We start from the raw sequence: 22,038 nt of genomic DNA on the forward strand, positions 1-22,038 counted from the left end.
TTGATATTGCAAGAGAGACAGTGCTGAAAGTATTTAAGATGAGTAACATGTGTTAAGCAGTTTGTAAAAGAGAGAGAGAGAGAGAGAGAGAGAGAGAGAGAGAGAGAGAGAGAGAGAGAGAGAGAGAGAGAGAGAGAGAGAGAGAGAGAGAGAGAAATATATAGATAGAAGTTAGTAGAGAAAACTCGTGATTGCGGTGGTGATTTTTAATCGTTTGGTGTGTGAAAACGATGTGGAGTGTACTCTTCATTAAGTAATAACGAAAGAAAAGACACGTTAGTGAGGATCTCTTGTGTATATTATGTGTTAACTAACCTCGTCCTTGTCCAAGCCGAGCTACGGAAACGTTAAACTGAGGTTAAAATTTATTCTTTTCACATTATGAGGATGATTTATAATTTCATTTTCCAGATTGAGCGTTTGCTTAAAATAGGAACAAGAAATTCGTATGCATTCTGGACTCGTTTCACTTCGAACAGATTGCCGAGATGGATGACTTCATTAATTACATTGTTACGGAAACGGGTTGACTGGGGATGCAAATGATATTCTTGTCTCTCTTACAGAAGCGCGATAAATTAAATTAATTACAGGAAGAGCTATTTCTGTTCATCGTTTATTCCCTACATAGACTATCTTCATTAGCCACCGGTATCGTTCACGCAAATCGAGGAAGGAGAAAGAGAAAGAGAGAGAAAGAGAGAGATAAATAAAGATCTCGTTAGAGAAATCTCATAACGAACTCATGAGAGAAAATTCAAAAGAATCACTTCAACGAAACGAATAAGAAAAGTAACACGATAAAAAAAAAAACAGAAAAGAATCTTGACGAAAACCTGACATATATAGTATAGTCTAATATTTTGACAATCAGAGCAGAAATTTTCACAGCGACAAACTATATATTTACTTACATATTTATGAAGAGTGTATGCATACGTGTGCGTACAGGTACGAGACAGTTCGAGATAAATGGATTGGTTCACCTATACGTCAAGTTACGCATATTGCTTCGCGTAATACATAACTTCGCGATTGACATAATTGACATTAAACATCGTATAGCTACTTGTTGGTGCGTTCAGCTATAATTCTGTCTGTTAACAGCGGCGTAAACGCGAATCTGGATGTCGAAATGGAAAATCGGCCTTCATTGTGTGATGGATTCTCGACGCACGTGTAGCACACGTTAAACGTTGTGTAAAATCGTCCCGGACAGCGAGAAGCCATTAGGACGCCTCTCGCTCGCCCGTACGTATACAATGTGTGCACATTAACACGACGACTCGACTAACTCTCGACAAAGGAAAACGAAATCATTCAACACCGAGAGAAATGGTCGAAAATAGGGAGAAACGAACTAAGCACCAGTCCGGTAAAGTCACATCTATGGGCACGTAACTTGGGCTCGGCATGTCATCCTAATCATATTTACCAGCTAACACCGACATTCTAGAAAACTCTGGCGATCTGGCGTTCGCAAGTCCGTTTCTTTTCAAATTATCTCTGTTCCTTCAGTTTATGTTTAAAAAGTACACTGATTCACGCGACTCGTTCTTTACAGTTTACTGAATTCGTGAATGGATCGTTTTAGTAGGCATAAAGTGTGGTCCCTTGAACACCAGATCCGACTTTGAAGAAAGATAATCTAAGGTAATGCAAAGCGTGCGACGGAACTTACCTCGTCCGAGCCGGTGTCCGAGCCGACGAGTAGGAGGTCGAAGGGAATGGCAGCTACCAGGTCGATGATGAACCAACCCTTCAGGTAATGGACGGCTATCTTTCCGGGATGGGAGACCACCTCATCGTTGCTGTTGACGAACGTCGTGCGAAAATTTATAATGATGTCCACGATGAATGTGACGTCGACTGAAAGATAAAGATATATTGCTGCATTCTCAAGAAATCGATCATTTTCTACCATTTGAAAATAAACCGTTGTAGTATAATGCATCTCGTTACGTCCAAGTCAACTGCGTTTATTTTATTTGTGTCCGGACAATGGCGAGTCATACGACTGCGTTCTTCCAAGTGTTTCCAGCGAAATCGATCGAAGAAAAATAATGCGAGATAGCATCTCCAGAACTGTTCATTTGGACGTTTCTCCGATTTCTTTTCCGTTCGCGTTCTATTCGCGTACTATTGTCTCTTTACCCGTTCTATTGTTTCAGACACATTGTCACTGCGACACGTGTTATCCTACATTGTATGAAACGTTATACAATGCTGCTCGGGCGTCGATATCAATTTTAAAACTTAATACTGTAACAGCCGGTCTTCTCTCTCATTGTCCGATAGCTATGTAACATCATACTTTTACTTCGAACTGATTTCTATTATAGAATTTCATTCTAGTCTCGAATGCTTAGGTATAAATATTACTCTTATTACTACCTGTCCTGCTAAACATCCTAATTATTTTTGCACGAATTATAAATCGCACAATTTTGCGCTAAAAATAAATTTCAGCGATAAACTTCGGCTCACCTATGAAGTCTATAATAACGATGGGATCGTCACTGTACTTCTTGTTCTTTCTGTTGTTGTAATCCGGATCCGATAGAACAAATGCGGCGACGTACGGCGTGAATATGGCGGTGTACATCACGAGCAGCAATATAATCCAATCCCAGACCGCCTTGAACGGCGAGTAGTGTAGTATGGTCCACTTGTGTATTCTGGGGGACTGTAATTTGTACTCTGGGAGGACGTCTGCTCCGAGGGACAACACCTGCGACAGACAATATTGAAATTTGAGACAGGTCCGCTCCATTTCTATTCTTCGCTCCAAACCGCCGTCTAGAATAAAGTATCTCGTGTCCGGCGAAAAGTTTTATCCTGTTGTATAAATTTTAAGTGCGAGTAGAGCATTTTACGTGTATAAGACAATACGTCACGTTTCAGAGAGATAACGGGAAAGTTTCCGTCAGCACGTTATTTGTACCTCGCGGCAACGTTCCGGCAGAACCGTCGAAACGTCGTTACGCGATGCAGCGACACCAGCTTAACGTCGTTCGCGTTAAATTGCATTGCGAATAAGATACACTTATAGGGCGCCGCGTGAGGAGCATGATGCGCGCGAACGGTGTTTCACATCGCTTACAAGATACACGGCGAAACAGCACCGAAGGGACTACGAGCAAGACTACTATATTTGCTGATCCGTCTGGCGCAGAAGGGTTTCGAATTACTTATCGGACTCCCTTGCCCGGTTTTCATTTTCTGGTTAAGTGTTGACCAGAGGTTAATCGATTACCAGTCTCTTCTTAGATAATAATGTAGAAAAAGATGGAGAGTCGACTAATCTCTGGTTAACAGTTAAGTAGAAAATAAAAAACCACACTGAAAAAAATTTCTGGTTGAATATGGACGAATCAGATAATTCCTTTAGGATTTACCAGAATTACTTTAGGATTTACCAGAATTCTTGTAATCCTACAGAAATTCTGGTAAATCCTAAAGGAATTCTGGTAAATCCTAAAGGAATTATCTGATTCGTCCAAATTCAACCAGAAATTTTTTTCAGTGCAGGCTTCTGCCATTTAAGACGCGCGCAGTTCACCGAGAATCGATCGGCGAAGACGTAAATTGACGACAGAAATCGCGAGATCTCCCCCGTGAGGGAATAGTTTAGGCCAAATCCTCCCGTACATCCATTTCGTCAATCCGATCCGGCTGGTGGATGAAAGTAGATCCTTCGCATCGCGCCGCTCCACATCTCCGAGAGCATCGCCTCCAAACGGTTGATGAACTCTTCTCCGCCGAGTCTGTTATCCACTATTGTTTCTCGGGCAATTCGCCCATACTCGAACAAGGGATTACCCGTCACAAACGCTTGGCGAACGCGCTTAAAACACCTGGGTTCGTGCTCGAGTGAGGACTCAACCACTTAGTCTTCTTTGTAATCCGCGATTCCTTCGAAAATCCGCGCTCGATTCCATCGTAATAAATTCCGAACGACGGCGATCGTCGTAGAGACGTCACCTAGATACTAGGTCGTACAAAACGGCCGCGATTCGCGCGGAATTCACCAAACACGCGATACCAAGGAACACCGGAAGCATATATCAGTATTCCTCCGGGAGCAGCCACTATCGATCACCGGATGGAATAAGCTTCGAGCGTGAAGCTTTTCGCGGATTCGGCGTCGCGATCAGAAATAGAATGGATCGGTAGCTCTGGAGCTTTTTTGCCGAAACCGGGGCAATATTTCGAGCTATCGATCCCACACGGCGCTCGGAATCGGGGACGCTTGTTTACGGCGCGCTTGAACGTGGGAAGAACCGGAAGAGTGCCGTCCGAGCGCCAGTTTAACACTGATGCAATGCGGCCCGACGAAGGGAGGCGTTCGTTCGATTGGCTCGGGGTTGGCTGGCTAGCTATCCGCTCACGAGAAGCGGTTATGCGGGTTAGGGTAGCACCGCCGTCACACCCTTAGCCAGCATATTTCGGCCCGACAAGTGTCGGTGGCACAACATTGTGCCGCCCAGAGTCTTCGGCCGCCTAGCAGAAATTAGCCCGGAGTTCGATAACGATGACCCGCACTCAGGAGGCTCATGACATGAACTGGCGATCCTATCCCGAGGAAAGTCGCAGTTCGCTCCCCCTTTCCTCGTCCCCCGTGTCGTCGATTTATTATTATCAACCCCCCGCCGATAAGCGACCGATAAGCGCATAAAAATGGAAAATGGGGATATTGCTGATGCGGATGCTAACATCATTATTCACCATCGCGTCGCTGGTTCCGAGTATTCACTATCACTGCGCTCTGCACTTCCATGCATTTCAATTGCGTCCATCTTAATTTTATTCCTAAATTTATTGTTTTACAATTTCCATACTTTTAAACGTAAAATATTATTGTCGTATCTTTTTTGGAAAATTGCAATTCTCTGGATTAAGAGATGCGACATTTTTGTTGATCGATATGCGATTATCATCTCGAATTTAAATCTGGAGCGGCGCGATTGTATCGCACTCACATTCTGATCTCATCCGATTTATCGAATATGCAATAACAAGTAAATCCGCCCCGCAAAAATGTTTCTAAAGCGAAGAGATTCAGGATATAGTTTGCTAGTTTCTTCCTTAGTTTCTTTATCGACTTTTTATTATCAGCTTCCATCTGGTGGAAAACATGTAGTCAGGCGGGTCAGGAGGGTGAAGTAGAAACTCGCTGTGGTTGGCTCGTCAGAGACAGCCGCGAGGATGTAAATTCAGGTAGGTCATGTTTTATTCATGCTAGGTGAGAAGGATCGCGAGGGCGACCTCATTCCAATGACCCGAAGTTATTGCAATAGTTTGTGCCGTCCTTTATAAACTGCAAGACCTTTTACTGCCTTAAGGTACGAACAAGTTCCATCCGGATTAATAAATGCATCAATTTTTTACCTCAAAACTTCCTACCATCTTATAAATTATCTTCTCTACACGTTGGAACACGTTCGAAATACAAAGTTGAATGAAATAATTTATCAAATGGCGAGAATTAAGAGTGAAAAAAGGAGTCCAGTGTAATAACTGCAACTGGATCACTTGCAGGTGTTGGCGTGGAATTTCTCCTCGATTTAATCCCGATCTAAGACGCTTCATCTGACGATGTAATGGCGATGAAGTAATTGAGTATACGAAAGAGGATGCGGTGGATAATATTGGCTAGTTACTACGCGCCATGACCTGGAATTATCGAATAACTGCTGCATTACGTGCATCATAATGTACCAGCGTTCAACGAACCAGGAAAAATAGCGCTGAAATAAGTCGCGCGAAAAATGTTACGAGCGCAACGGCACGAGATTCATATTCCGTCGGAAATTCTGTCAGAAAATCTGTCAGAAATTCTGTCGTCCGAAATTCTGTCCCGTTGCAACGAAAGGGATTCGTGCGAACGAAATAAACTTCAATATAGAAACTAATAGAAGTTCAAAATTTTCTACGATCTCCAGATAAGCGTCGGCGACGAAAAATATGGGTGCGCAAAGTTTGAAGTACCTTTATCGAAAGCCATAGAATAGCCATTTACGATAGGTAATTCGCGATTTAATATTTACAGACTCACAGTGGAGCCATTCCCCGCGTAAATATGTGCCCGACGTGCACAAGTAAAATATGTATCTTCAGCTTCAGTAGCGATAAGAACGCTTTTACAGCAGCTTCTGGAATCATCGTGCACAAAGCTCGGGAATACTCTTTGAGTCACGTAAATATAGCGTCGTGGCAGTAAAACAGAAAATTTAGGCGTCGCATTTAAAATCCCCTTTAGCGACGAGAATAAAGCGACAGTTACTCATCGTGCTAATTTTGTTCGAAGCGTCTCACGAATATGGTGGCGTTTCATAAGTGTTATAAGTCACCTAAAATTAGGCGAGATTTGTCCCGAGCTAATTCGATCGAGCGCCGAGACAATGACGTTTGCCACATGGGCATTCCATTCAGGAGCAATTGGACGTATATTTTCGCAACGTGAGCGACGCATTTCGAAGTGCCACCTTGAAAATGAGGTCGCGTCGATGACAGCGCGGAGTTATAATCCGTTTTAACGGGAAGAAAGCTCCTGTCAAAGCTTCCACGTTAGCGCTTCTCAGAAATACGGCCTCGTAATGCATAACGGGTCAGCCCGATGAATGCGTCTGTCGGATTTCAATCAGGACTACGCAATATTACGATCGATACCGCGCGGAATGTACGCGCCATTCCACCGCAAATTGGACGAATACGTTCGCCATTTGATGGCCCTGATAAACGCGAATAAACAATGTGGCTAGATTAAGATGATATGTGAGAGAGTGAGAAAGCAGTGCACATATCGCCAAAGTAAACTCGCGAAACACGAAGTGCGTAGTTTAAACAATTGTCCGATTGTCTCTACTGATAAAGTAGGTCTCGATATATTTTCACACATTTTCAAATGCTCGGCTAGTTGGGAAACCCGTAACTTATAAATTCACTGATGGAATGTAATTCACACTCTCACATTTTGCAGAGATTAAATAATTTCAAGTTACTCATGTTTAATCCAGCGATATAAACGAATAATTTATAAAATATCTGATAGCACTTTAAACCTTTCGTTCTATTTTTATATAAAACTAATAACGACAATAATAAAAGAGTCGAGCATATCGTGGGACAACGCGGCATTTTGGAGAATTTTGCGACGGTGCTAGTAAAATGTATGGTAAAACTTCAGAGAACTCTAAAAAATTTTTTCGAAACACCGTGTCGTTCCACGATTACATGATTTTACACAAACTTTGAAGAGGATTTTCGTTGTAATATTTTATACGATAATGATTAAGTACACGGTTATATCAGATTTCGGTGGAACAACAATAAATGTTGATTGGATGAATAGAAATGCTCAAGATTGAACTACGTTAGTGGCATCTTACAAAATTTGACAATAAATTCGTACGAAAGATAACTTTTTCGAAATTCTATTAAAATAGTATTGTAATACAAACATCGATTACCGTCGACAGGGTCGAACCGAACTTCTTCTTCTTTCCCTTCATGAAATACGAGCGCATCATGGTTCCTGACACTCTCACGAAGAATTCCAGTGTCATTCTCAACCGCGGCGAACCTCGTTCGGACGCTGCCACTGCTCACGATGCCTTGGCGCTTTTGGCATGCGCGCGAAAATGAAAATAAACAACGTCGGGGAAACCACCTGTTCCACTGTTGCGTTTTTCCAAACTTTCGCGCTAAGTGATTTCCAGCGTCTCTTCGGGACGTACGGTGCGTGAAATTTACATTATGAGCGGGACTTGTCGTAAAGTAAGATTTCCAAAGTTGCAGAGTATTTGCGGTTGATGACAAATGTCAGTGGTGAGCTATGCTATCCTCGTTGAGCTCTTCACGCATCTGATTTGTATTTCGAAAAGGAAAACACCTCTGTATACACAAAGTCTCAGCTTATTCTCGACCGTTGTTTACTTGAAGTATCGTTTAGAGACGAAAAGTTCGGGGAGAAACTTAACACTTTCGTATCAGATTTAACCAGTTCGACCCGAAGAGGCCTGTTAAAGCAAATGTGAAAATTTGGACGTGCATTTTTGTACGCCAAATACGAGGTAGACGTATTTCCCGCACAGACAGCATCGATTGGACGAGAGCTCTGTGAGCGTTTCTTCGATGTACAAGGACAAAGGGGGAGTTTTATGTCGTCTTTATAGGAAACTCGATCGATTCGCCAAAGCGAGTTCGTGGCTTTTGTGATTCTGCGTGCCATACAAAAGATCTCATCACCGGTTCAAGTAATCTTTAAACCGGGACTATTGAGGCATAGTGGAACTGAGGAAGTATCAAACGTGTACGTTCAAAGAACCAGTCTTCTTGATCTGTTGATTGCGAAAGTTTGATACCCCTCTGTCGTAAACGTTCTCGTTGAATTATTCAGTGGAGCTGCTTGTCTTATGGTTAGTAGCACTTTTACACTCAATTTATATTATTATTTCCGACTTCCGAATGTCTACTCAAAGTAACAAGCACTGAGATATATTCAATGTTTCGTTACGAGATTTAAAATAATCGAGAGATCCGTTAAATTGATTCGTTTATTAACGTAAAATTGATCAGTTTAGTATCGTAGAAGAGTTAAAGTTTAGATCAGTTTACAATTTATCGATTTATTTATGTACTTCAAGCAAAGATCCTTCGGGGATTCCTACGTAATCCTGAGAAATCTCCCGGGGTGAAAAGTTTTCGATATACCTCGCAGAACCGACGATAATATTTGCGACTGTAGTGTTAAAACGAAATCTTGAATGTTGGCTGATTCCAGCTGGATAGCCTTCGGGGACGTCGAGCAAATTCCAGCGAATTTCACGAGGTCTCCTCCACTCACATTTTGCGGTTTTATGTAGTCGCAGAAGGGTCGGTTTAAAATGGCCGATAGCGACGTTCATCAAAATAATATTAAACGGTCTTCGGGTTTGAGAATTCCAGCCCATCGATTTCCGACGAATCTCACAAGGGGAGATTGTTAGACTACATTGGATTCTCTCATAAGAATTAAATATGTTTGCTGCCGATGCTGTTTTTAAGATCGGGAGAAAGTTCGGCTTTCAGTCAAGTTTAATTGAGGCATTTTGGTGAAATTTCATAGAATCCTCCTCCCACTATTCCTCGGTTGACCCACCATTCGTTTTCCACAGGAAAATCGAATTACGGTAATAACGGCAATCGTCGCTGCTGTTTCGTCGCGTGTTGCGGAAGCTCTGCTCGTTCCAGTCAAGTGCCTTTCGGGGACGCCGAACGAATTCCAGCGGACTTCGCGAAGTGATCTAATTTCGGCCCGCGTTCTCGTCACAATTCCGCGGCCGTACGCTCGCGTACGCGCGGCAAAACTAAGCGCTCGGGACGAGGAGATCTGTTTCGGCCAGCCAGAGCAACGGCGCCGAGGAGTGCTTTCAGAAAACATTCGCCTACGGCCCGCCCGACTTCACGGCCCGGTTAATGCGGCAAGCCGAGGTTTGGATACGCATGGGGTAGTAAAAGCGGATCGTAAAAATCAGAAATGAGGCTAAAAGACGGGGAATCGGGGAGGAGCAGATATGTTACAAGACACAATCAAAGTTTGCGAGACTCGGTCAATCGTGCAACACACTCCAATTTTCCACGATATTTGCGACGTTTGCAATACGTGCAAGTTAATTTGCTATTCTGGCGTGCCAATAATTGTATCCTATTGTTACTAACTTCATCGATCTTCTTCAACAAAGAAAATTCAATTTGGTCACTGATGGATTATACTTGTAGATTTATATCAGAGCCAAATGAATTGGCAGTGGCAGTTCATAACGCAAAATATGAGGTGGAAATTCGTCGTATTAATAATCTGGAATATAGGCTGCGAGAAGGGCGATCAATCGTAATCAGGAAAATCGATAAGCTAATCTCGAATTCCCCCAGATAAAACGTACATGTTCGAGTTTCATATAATAAAACCCGAGCGCTACACTGGAACATCAATCACTCGTGCTCGACAGTTATTTGTTAATAATATACATAATGGATATTTGATTACAACAGAAATAATAATTCGACAATCTAAAATGTTCGTCATCGAAAACAAAATCCGAGAGAAACTTTTTCTCGATGCCGAAAAGGAGAGAACACTCGCGGACCCAGCAAGTTTATGCGCTCTCGGATATTGCAGTCGTGACGAGGATATAAGATCGCCAACAGCTTTGTCCCAGTATCGAGGGGCGTGAGTCGTAATAAAGAGACCGTAAAAATCAGAAATAGAACGGGATAAATAAAAGTGTCAAGGTGCATTCGTCGATATTTGCCGCGGCTGATTCATCCGAACGACATCAGAATTCTCCTCTCGCATAGAGCTCGAGTTTTCCACCTTCGTAATTACTCGTCTTCCCTCGAGCTGTAAACCGCGAGAAATTTGCATTTAAATCAACTCACGATTTTGGAACTCGATTAACAGTAAGTGCAATAAACAGAGCGACGCGTGCATCTTAGTAGTTGTCAGATTAGAGATCAACAAGACAATCACATCGATTTTGTGCCATCAGACGCCAACAATAATTCTATTACGCATTACAAGTTAATATGGACCGGAGCGAAACTTCCGCTTCAATTTGTTTTGTGTGATTATATGACATTGATTTAATAATGCATCGACCGTGTGCTAAGTGCACTCGGAAAGGTCGTGTTAAGCGATGGCGACTGACATTTTATGAGCGTGTTCGATGAACCATTTTAACCGTGCAGCGATACGGCTAAGAAGTGCACAGTATCTCATTTTACGGTAATAAAAACACGCGATGCTACAACAATGGAGGACAAAAAGTCGCGTAGCGTTTCTAATTAATGTTGGCAGCGTCGCAATCGAGATCGCCCGCACGGTGACAATGGGACAGTTTATTTCTCTTTTCATTATTAATCCGCTAATCTGTTGGTTCCAATTCACGTTTAATTAGCGTAATTAGTAAGCGGAACCTTCCGTTGAAATTACAATCACAATTGCATTCTCGTTGTAAGTCCTTTCAATTAAAAATTTTAATATCTCCCTTTGTTCAGTTGGAGAAATTAGCTGTAAAGAAAGGTTTTAATAGTTTGTAAAAAGTGTCCGACGCTTGCTTTACCGTAATTTTTAAGCGACATACTTTAATGCGAAACTATTGAGATTAATTGTAAGACTAATATAAGTCGCTCAACGGGAAATTTTTGCTTTAAATTAAGTAAATTTTCTAATTGAATCGATTAATTATTGTTCTACATTTTGACTTGTGTTTTTAGTAACATTTTTTCCAAGTTTAATGACTGCGGTTATTTTTTCAAAGACGCTACGATATTGCGCACGTTTGTCGTAAAATATGTAATTACTAAAAGTAACCAAGCAGGCGCCGAGAATGTGTTTTCAGGCGTCCGGACTGTAAATCGTGGAACGTCGTGTGTTTTACGGGCGGATAGAACGGGATTTAACCTATAAACAAACGTAATCCACTTGCAATCTTTATAAAAAGACGCAAGGTATTATCGTCAGCTTCGTACGCTAATTAAGAAAAGTCATTCCATATGGCTTTACGGTGTTTTATATAGCTTCGTTTAACTACGCGTTAATTAATACGATCTTGTTTCAATTGGTCTTGATTAATCAAACCTCGAGCGGAATGCATTATAATGAATTCAATGAGTTGTTAACTTACTCTACATTTAGAATTGTAATAAAATACAAGTGATCTTTATATTTTGTATGGTTCTAAGTAGTTTAAATGTACAGCTCTAAAATATAATATTAATTCTTTTTATCTTCATTTCCTTGCACGTGTCATCTTCCTTTGTTCGCGAAGAGACAGTTACGTATCGATCTGATAACGGCTGCACAGTTGCGCGCGACGTGAAACATTATCAAGCGCTTTTATCACAATCGTATTCGCGTCTTCGGGGAATTTAATTTATCATTGTACAATACATTATCCCATGCCCGTGCAGCACCTGCAGCAATTAATTTGCACGCTACTCTCGCGAGGATCCTACGTTGAAAAGTGCATCCGATCAATTAATTTAATCTTATGTCAAAAGGTGGGGATGTACTGATACTTCGGTTGTCACGTCTAATTGCAGGAAAGCGCTAATTGTCAGCCGTTCAGAACGACGTATCACATAATGGGCCGCATAAAGGCGCATTTGCTCAATAGCATCCCGAGGGACCCTTCTAACAAATTACATCGCGTAATTTCCACTTTCATTTGTAAAACCTTGGCAGGGCATAAAGCGCGAGGCTATAATCTAGCGTAACAGAATTGTTGAAGGCAAGGCTATGCAATTTGCAATGGAAACGAGTTAAGGTCTTGCGAAATTATAACGTGCGCAATTCGACATATCATTAGAAATGCAATTTTATACTGCAAGTAATAATGACAGGTAAGACGTGCGATAACGCGCGAGCGACAATTGAAGTGTGAAGCTTGAATCAATTCGCCATTGCGTCGCGCAATTTTCGCTATTATTATGAATTGTTAATGTTATTTTATTTGAGATATTTAACTGCGAGTTTAAAGGGGGTGGGGGAAGACGATCGATGTTTTTCAACGAGGCAGTAGCCTACCAGAATGCACCATGTGTACATATGTGTAGTCTGAAAATAGCAGTAACGCGTCTACCACTGAGGGATAGGCATGGTAATGCGATGTTTATCCTCTTCGCCATAACTAGCCGGTAGTATGAAGTCGTCACCGGTGTTTTCATTGAAAACAATACGTCTCCCTTGATGAAAATGGTATTGGTCGAGCTAATCGAAGGAACTCAACGGGGGAACATTCAGGCTTTGCCAAATGACTGATTCAAGAGAACTAGCTGCAAATACACAGCTTCAATTTCCTGTTCGACATTTTGCTCTCTCCGTTTCGACGTACGTCGTATTTATCTCCCGCGAATCTTCTTTAAAATAAAACCACCATTCTCGTATCACGAAGGTAATAAGTTCGCCATTCTATTTTACCAAGCAAACTTGGCATAAGCTTTCCCCTTCTCTAGTAAAATCTTCCTCGTACTTTTTCTTATGAAAAATACGAAGAAAATATTACTAATCGAGAGATACGGTATATACAGAAGAGAATGGGTGGCTATTACTAATGTATCAAATGGTGCATTAAGGAACAGCCGAGTGGCTACGTAGAAAAACTCTGTCCATCTATGGATCGATTCACGTTTAATGATTAATGAATCCTATCAGTTCCTCAGTGGTTCTCTGCCGCTTTTTTAAAGCCATTACATTGGCCGGTAATCAAAGCTCGTAGGATAACATTTTAATTCCTCGCTCGATTAACAGCAATTACGTAATTAGTCGCCGAGACCAAGCTCGCACGTGAGAACAGATGTACGGTATCGGAACAAGGTATGTATTATTCTTATCTACCAGCTGGTATCGCGGTTGAAATCTCCCGTCACGTTAGAGCCACATCGTGTAGGTGTGTATTGCGATCAATGCGTTACCAAAAATAACTCGTATCCATCTTAAGGTATTAATGTTGTAAGGGTCATACAAAAATGTCACACGATGCCTATTGCGTGCACTTGGTGTCTTTAATCCTTTTGATGGGTATTTATTCTTTCGAGTTTAAAAAGTGCTTATTCGTGTCGTATTAAACACAGCAATAATTTAACCTACGTCGTGGTATTAATTCATCTATAATAATGTATTCCCACGGAACAAAATAAAATGATCAAAGGTTAGTTTCTTCAAATTGCCAGTATAATACTATTGGCGAGACGCCCGCCTAGAGTGTAGGGAGGTCCAGGTTCAAACCCAGGCTGAGGTAATATTTTTCGCAATAAATTTTCTGCATCGACGGAGAAATCAACAAATGTGGCCAGCTGTGGTCGAATAAAATTTGGAATTTTAAAATAAAATAAATCGAACGACTCCGCGGACTGTCGCGAATTCGCTCATACGCAAAGAACGATTCGAGGCCGCGACTAATTTATCGAGTTTTAAACGTTAACTTGGACGCCAGAATACCTCTTTCTTAAGAGCGCCCTTCAACTGCTGTTGTTGCGGACCCCCGTTCTCCAGCAATAGGCTCTTGGTACTGCCGCCCTTCACCCTGACGCTGCTCCATCTCTGTCGCGGCACGTCCGTCACTCTCTCGCTACGTTCGCCCTCTCGCAACGAGCCGCCCTTAACTCGCAGGGCGCTGAGAACCGCGCTCGCGGGTGCGACCGGGACTTCGAGTTGCTCCAAGAGATGTTCCGACATCGTTCGCGGGGACTTTATGCAGGTCATCGTCGTTGGGGCGAGCGTGTTTGCCGAGGAGACGGACTTTACCAGTAGATCCTTGCCTTCCTTCTTCCAAGACGAGAGCTTCCTGCCAAGGGAAAGGGTGTTCGGTGCCGAGGTCGGTTTCCGAGATGAGCTGGGAAGATCGTCGGGGAAGGTGTCCGTTTCGTTTATCACGTGGACGTTTTCGTTGATCACGTGGACGTTATGCTGTCTTGTCAGGGTTACTGACGTCGATGCGGTGCAACAGAAATCCTCATTAAAGTCCAAAAGACGATCTTCCGCCGCTCTAGGATAATAATCCTTGACTACGGAGGGCCCGGGGGCAGTTACGACCCTCCGTCTGGCGCCGAACTTGGGTATCCTGTTGCGGCAGACGCTCGACGTCCTTCTGATGTCCTCAATCAGAGCGTCTCTCTCTTCAGACGACAGCTCGCTCTCCTCTTGAAGATCCGAGGAGGTACTTCCGCTAATCTTGATGGCGAAGCGTCCACCGATTCCCGCCGAAGTTCCAGCCCCCCTGTGGTACTTGGAGCCGGTGATGTTTTCACACGGCTGACCGTGCAGCAGACTCTGCAGGTCGCGCTCGTATGACGACGAGCTGGTTGTCGACGTCGTACCGCCGCCGCCAATCTCTGCGGAAACCGGCCTTCTCGCCGTGCCGTTCGTCGACGTGGACCTCGGCAAGAAGTCCCGCTTTCTGCGCGAGTGACCCCCAACCCCCGACCGCGCACAAGCACCGTCGTTCTCCAGCGATAAGTCGAATCCACCACGAACGTTCCCCTCCTCCTCGAGCCTCGACTCGTCGCGACGAGAGTACCCTCGACCTTTCCTCTTCCTCTCTCTGACGTCGTTGAGCTCCTCGCGGCTGGACCGAGGCCCCTCGTCGGAGACGCTGGAGTCCGCGACGCTCGAGTCCTGCTGCTGCTGCTGCGCCTCGATCGGCGGGATCTGCTTCCTCCTTATCACCACCGGTGGCGGCCGAGCGGCCACGTTGATGATTGTTGGTGGATCGATCGACTGATCCTTCACCAAACGCAACGCTATGCGTTCGTCCCGCGGCTGGGACGAACCCGGGGGCTGGGACTTCGACAGTTTTTCTTTGAATAGCTGAATCTTGGCGAAGTGATTATTACGGTCTCGCTGACGGTCGCCTTCTCGCGTTATTTGTTCACGGCTTCCAGGCGCGGTGTTTCGATGAATCTTCCAAGATCCGTGGGTTAGTCGTTATTCGTTCGCGATAAGTAAGGCGATTAAAGTTAATTCAACTAATTGTTATCTGTTATCGTATTCTGTTACGTGGTATTTTCTCGTAATGCAAAAGACAAGACAATGCAAAAAAGAGCATTGACCAAAAGTTTGACGCTTTGAAAGACTGTTGGGCTAACGTTCCGTCACGCTTCTCATCTGTGTCTTCTCGCTGGCGTAGTATATTTTCTTTGTGTGCCTCAAGTAAAAGCCAAATCTGTCGAACGACAAAGCAAACTTTCTTTTGCGCTTATTAACATTAAACGTTGTGCATTATTAGGACGTGTGCGCATTCGTAAAATCACTTAGTCAACTCGTTCCTGTAAACTCTGTGCACTTGGTAGACAAATTAATACTACTATCGATAATTATTATTAGTTTCTTACGCGGCCCGTAAGATAGAAACCAAATTTCTTAAATATTGCAATCCAGGTCCTCTCTTGCGATGGACAGTCTGTTAAAAATTGTTCTCTCTCCACCTCAAAACATCGGTATAAAATGTAAAAGAATGATTGATGCGCGTGATTGGCTTAAACTTAACTTCCCCCGTCGGCGCGTCGTGGAGATCGCGACACAGTAAACTTCGTTTAATAATTAATTAGCAATAAGTAATGGATGGAACGTGGCGACAGTCTCAGTGCGGAAAAGACAACTTTCACAGTATCAGTCTCAATTAGCTTCCTTCTCCTCCTCCTCCTCCTCCTCTTCTTCTTCTTCTCTACCCTCGTTTATCCCGAAGCTCACGAAAGTATTACTCAGCAAAATCGAGATCACAACGGAATGTAAAGGGATTCTTCTCGCTCAGCACACCGATACTCCTGCGTCTCGAACAGTAAATCTCCAGCGCGTCTCAGTAAGAAGCAACGGGGACGCGATGGGCAATCAGCGATTAAAAATTCGGCGCAGGTACAAGTGTAAGCCCTTTAAACGACGAGACACAAGGGTTTCGCGTAAATGATCCACTTCGGCCGACGTCCTCGACGAATTTGGCACGGGCAAATACTGGGGAATCTTCCACGAATGCGTAGGGCGACGTATTGTCTAATGACAAAGACACTCCAATTTCCTGTCAACGAAGACGTACGGCACACCTCGTGAATTTCCTTAACGATCAGTTTAGCAGAACAGGAGGATCCTCGGCGGTTAATTAAGCTGGTCGTCAAGCGTGATCGATCGTCGCGATGAAATCCGCTTCCTTGATTCGGTACGTGTAAATCGTAGACCCAGATATCTCGTCCCGAACGAGGCTCTATGTGCTTCCGTCCGACTTAATGGCGAGATTTATCGATGAGAGAATAAACAGACTTAGTATAGACTTCTCGGATTGATCACAACGCGGCAGGATACGCTGTCAGCGTGGTTGTCAAGCGTGGTTTTACAAAAACTGCAAATAGAACAGTTCCCTTAATCTCGGTGGGAGCCCGAAGCTCTAAAATTATCACTTGCATTTCGTTGGGATGTCACGAGTATATCTTGTGTACGCAAAGATCCTTTTCTTCTCCGCTCAAAATTGTGCATCTGTTGCGCTCGAGCTCTTCCACGGCTCGCAGTTGCTTGGGTTCACTTGACTGATCGACAGGATGGAGGATGCCTACGGTCGACTACCGACGAGTCCATACTCGCCGCGCTACAGCCGGCTGCCACTAGTAGGATCGAGGACAACGTCTCTGGCCAACGCTCATGCAATCCCGGCAAAGTACATGCGCCCGCGAGATCCAATCATCACCAGTGATATATCGCACATAAAACATATCTACCCGAATTGTCCGACTTGACTCACAGCTGCGCAGCGACGACGAGCTCGGATAACGCACCGATCTCCAGCGTACGTAGCACGTCGTGGTAGTCCCGCGAGTACCGTCGATTCCAGCCGACGCGTCCTCTCATCATCCCAGCGACGTGTCCGGGTCGACCCCCGTACGAGTGCACTGCGGCCGAGCGACTAACGCGAGAGGGATGTTCGAGCGGAGGCGCGTCGCGCGCTTCGGAGGGTCGCGATCGTTGTTCCGGCCGACATTTCAACTTCTCGTTTCCGGGAGAGGGAGAGACAAAGACCAAGAGAGAGGGAGAGAAAGGGGGAGTGAGACACAGACAGATAGAGAGAGATAGCGAGGAGAGAGTCGCGGAGCAATCTTCCACCCTTGGCGAACTCTTTCTTTCGCGCGCGGCACCGTCCCTCCTTCGTCTCTCACCCCCGGTCGTTGTCAATGCCGGAGGCAGTGGACTTTTCTGCGTCCTCACGTCGCGTCGCGTCAGCTTCGTTTTCGATATGCGCGCCGCGCTCTAGCTTCGTTCACCTCGCCGTCCTCGTCGCCGCCGCCGCTGCCGCCGCCGTTGACGACGACCCACCTGTACTCCGGTCCCTTATTGATTGGCGGCCGAGCCTCGCTCGCGCGCGCAACGCGTGTCTCTACGCAGACTCGGGTCCGCGAGGATCACCCCCATCAAGAGGAGAATGCGCGACGCCGCGCGGCGCAACCCCAGGCGAGGCAGCGCGCGGGACGCCAGCTGACGCTGGTCGACGTCATGCAGACCATTGTGGTACACGGCGCATTATGGGAATACAGGGTGCTTCCTTGCCAGATACGATTGTTAAAATGTCACGTAGACTCGTGTAAAGGGTCACGTAGATGAGGGTTTTCATTATTGGTCCTGTCTACCCCTCACGTCGAAATGAAAATGGAAAGGAAGCACCTCTGATCACGTCGCAACATTTCTTTTCGCACCCTTGCAATAATACGCGTCCAAGATTCTTGTCGGTAAAATATCAAGTCGCGTATGTCGCATATCGGCTCGTGTTTCATATTCTCTTATAATTTCTATACGTTTTTTCATTAATAGGCGTATACGTGTATCTCATTTCGCATCGTAAAACGTGTCTGTTAGGAATCGTGCCTGTTGAATAAATCTCCTGTGTGAGGCTATTTCGTACCAATGGGATGTATCTACACGACATCACGAGTCTCATTCCTGGCAATTTGTAACACAGTCCAACATATGCAAATGCGCGATGTTATCAGATATCGCATTTGCTCATGCATGCTTGCCACAGGGGAGAAAGTTATGTACCTTTCTTTCCGATTGCAATTCATTTCATCCCCGTTGGATATATTGATATCCTGATGTCCCTCCATCGAACATGCTATAAATTTCAACGATATCTTCCACCGACCGTGAACCTTTGAACGATCCGTGCATTGAACGGTCAGTGCTTCTTCTGTGCAGCTACGATAGGTTTTATTTTCGTCAACGGAACGAAAAAAAAACCGCGCAAAGCGGACGGAACAGCGCGCAACTAAAAACCGTGAAAAAACCGTGCCTCGTACTTGTTGTAGACCCATTTGTCTTCGCCTTTTTATTTATTTTTCGCCCCTTCATCTTCCGCAAAGCGAACATTCTCGACGCGGTCGTGTGATCAAATTTTTTTTCCAATTTATTTCACGCTATTGCCACCTATTGTAGAATCACATTTTTTATGGCGCACTTGTAATCGTACGATACTACTGTTCTCGCCGCCTCGAAAATTAACCGCGATTTAGATAAGGATCTACCCTCGTGCACTTTCCGGCGATAAAAACTTGATATAGGAACCAAACTGAGTGAAGCTTATTATCGCCACTGGTTATTAAACAAAGGGAAACATTTTTTTTAAGTCGACCAGACTGGCCAAAAAGTGATCCTTATTTAAGTCACAGCGTTTCCACCTCTTTATCGGGTCTTTTTCAAGTACAATCTGGAAACAAATTTCAAATGCTCAAACCGCAATGTAAATTATTTCACCCTATTGCCACCTATTGTAGAATCACATTTTTTATGGCGCACTTGTAATCGTACGGTACTACTGTTCTCGCCGCCTCGAAAATTAACCGCGATTTAGATAAGGATCTACCCTCGTGCACTTTCCGGCAATAAAAACTTAATATAGGAACCAAACTGAGTGAGCTTATCGCCACTGGTTATTAAACAAAGGGAAACATTTTTTTTAAGTCGACCAGACTGGCAAAAAAGTGATCTTTATTTAAATCACAGCGTTTCCACCTCTTTGTCGGGTCTTTTTCAGTTACAATCTGAAAACGAATTTCAAATGATCAAACCGCAATATAAAGAAGCTTTTAGTATGTACATAAATATGTATTACAATGATATAGGAACTTTGTAATTATATCATCATCAATACAATTCCTGACATTGCACGTAGACAGAAGGAAGCTAAGTGATTTTATCTCGATTAGTTATTGATTCAGTTCAGTTAATAATTCTACATTAATATCCATTTTCCTCTCACAGTCACAAAACAATCTGTTATTATCGTTAAAATCGTTGCGAGATAATAATATGCGAGAATATTGAATTCATAGCCATTAGTATCTCCGTATTATCATCCCGGCATAACGAGAGTATTATCAAGTTTCATTTCTGTCTCACGCACACAAGGAAATAATAATCTTCTTTGCCAGATACGACACAAACGAATTCTCTCTTCGAAAGAACGTTTCTACTTTTCCAGCGAACTAACGAGAGATTTAGCGTACCCTTGAAAGAAGATATTGCTGATCCTGTCAGAGCTTTATTGTTTCTCCTGTTCTGGCTTGCTGGGAAGCTATAATTTTCATGAAGATAAGTCTAATCCCCGACGTTCTCATTTTCCGGAAACGCTCGATAGGCGATATTTCCCGACGAGTATAATGCGAAAAACTTCAGTCATTTCCACGCGCGAAAGGTGCGGGGAAGGATTTATCGCTCGCGGGAGCGCCGGAAGAAATAATTAAAAGAATTAAGATAAAGTGCCCTTGCGCCGGCGCGCATCGCGGCGCAGTGGCTCCATTCCTTTTGAAACACCTCCAAATCATTCCATCTCGATTTGGGTCACTACAGCTGGTCCACCAGCCAGCTAACACCAATGGAAAGCGCTCTGGAGCCATCGATAAACGCCAACCTAGTTCTTACATTCGCACTTGTTCATTGCGACTCGGGGGAGAAAAACGAAGGACGCGACTTGTCGTCTCGCGCGTGGCATCGCGCAAAGCATCCAAGAGCTTGGACCGCTTTTCAATTGCGGAAATTAAATTGTAGTCTCGCAACGAGCGATCCTCTCTTTCTCTTGGAAAGCTTCGTCGCGAGGCTTCCCAAATTCTGTGAAACTCGGAGCACACATGTTTGCCATGTGTTCTAGTTTCGAAATCGTACACACAAAGTCGCAAACAGATCGTAATGCAAGCCGTTTATATAGAAGTCGTATTTTGCATTTCATTAAAGCAACACATATCAAACTCTGTGAGTACTACACTTTCGATATATGTAAGGATAAATTGAGCAGTGCACTTTGAAAGTAAAAATTTTGTAAAGAACGTAAAAATTTCATTAGCTTAAAAAGAGTAGACAATTGCACACAAAGTTTTCATTACATTATTATTATAGAAATAGCAGTGTATGGCGTATTCGATATACCGCTTTTAGCGTTCTCCGATTCATGAAGCCGCTTATACCAACCTACTTTGCAAACAAGTTTTGCCGCCGTATACGGGTTATTGTTAGAAATCGGAGACTCGAGTAAGAACTTGCGAGAATATTTATCTCGGCGACGGAAGCGATTCGAGTGTGAAGCGATAAATGCGCAATTCTCCACCGCGCAGCACGAATCAAGGTATTATCGGACTTCGATAGCGAACATTGCGGAGGCCGTCGACCCGTACGCACCAATGCCGCGTAACCCTCGCTCTACTTCCGGTAGGTAACGTGTGGCTCACCTGTTCTGCCCGCGGCTTGTCCTCCTGCTCCTTGCTGAGATCCTCAACGAGGTCATGGAGCAGCCTGATGTCCTGGGGGCTGGGGGAATCGACCCTACCAGCCCCCACGCTCATCGCACTATGGGGCGCCAGTTCACACGAGTCAACAGCCTCCTCCTCCTCCTCCTCCTCCTCCTCCTCCGCCGCCGCCGCCGCCGCCGCCTCCTCCTCCTTCTCCTTCTCTCTCTCCGCTGCGCTTCTCTCGCTGTCGCTATCCCAACAACCCTTAACCAGAGTCCACTCCCAGTCACCGTCGATCACCCTTCCGTCGTCATCGCTCATTTATGGCATTCGGGCGGCTTCGGGTGAAACTTGGACTCAGCGTCCTAGTTTTCACGGAGCTCTTGACCCTCGTTCGATGTAGGAGAAACACCAGCCGATAGAAGGTTGATTCAAATTCAATTATTCATGATCTCGCTGGAGGCCGATTTTTCTTCTTTACTCGATAAATGATTCGACACGCGAGACGTTTTCTTACTTTCTTCAGAATACACTTTGTCTTCTGCAATTTGTCGGCTCATTGGTGGCACAATGATACTCGGAATAATTTAATTGACTGTAGCGAACGAAACTAGTAAATCTTAACAGTACGATGATTCTTAACGCGTTGCTCTTCCCTGTGGTAAATGTAGTGTAAAAACGCGGCTATTCTTCGAATACTTGCTTTAAAGCTCGAGCGTTTATTGTCGAAGCAAGCAGTGCTCGCAGTTTCACGACCCACGAGTGAATATCAGAGAAGCGTATAAATCCTTTTTTATTTGT

At 44.2% G+C, this 22,038-nt stretch overlaps 1 protein-coding gene across 6 annotated transcripts in view; it reads right to left on the minus strand.

The window, feature by feature from the left end:
- LOC105566847 (potassium voltage-gated channel subfamily H member 2) overlaps nt 1–22,038 on the minus strand; it is a 104,579-nt gene that overhangs the window by 15,362 nt on the left and 67,179 nt on the right. For 3 of the 6 annotated variants that reach the window (XM_012021193.1, XM_012021191.1, XM_012021197.1), the window contains 3 exons: nt 2,488–2,731; nt 1,682–1,869; nt 316–336 (listed from right to left, as the gene is read on the minus strand). In XM_012021193.1, the coding sequence (XP_011876583.1) occupies nt 316–336; nt 1,682–1,869; nt 2,488–2,731 (453 nt within the window). The remainder of the gene's footprint in view (nt 1–315; nt 337–1,681; nt 1,870–2,487; nt 2,732–22,038) is intronic. The other 3 variants (XM_012021194.1, XM_012021196.1, XM_012021192.1) reach the window with 1 other exon arrangement.

Source organism: Vollenhovia emeryi, unplaced genomic scaffold (assembly GCF_000949405.1).
Source record: "Vollenhovia emeryi isolate VEMERY1.0 unplaced genomic scaffold, V.emery_V1.0 DF939142.1, whole genome shotgun sequence".
Lineage (NCBI taxonomy): Eukaryota > Metazoa > Arthropoda > Insecta > Hymenoptera > Formicidae > Vollenhovia > Vollenhovia emeryi.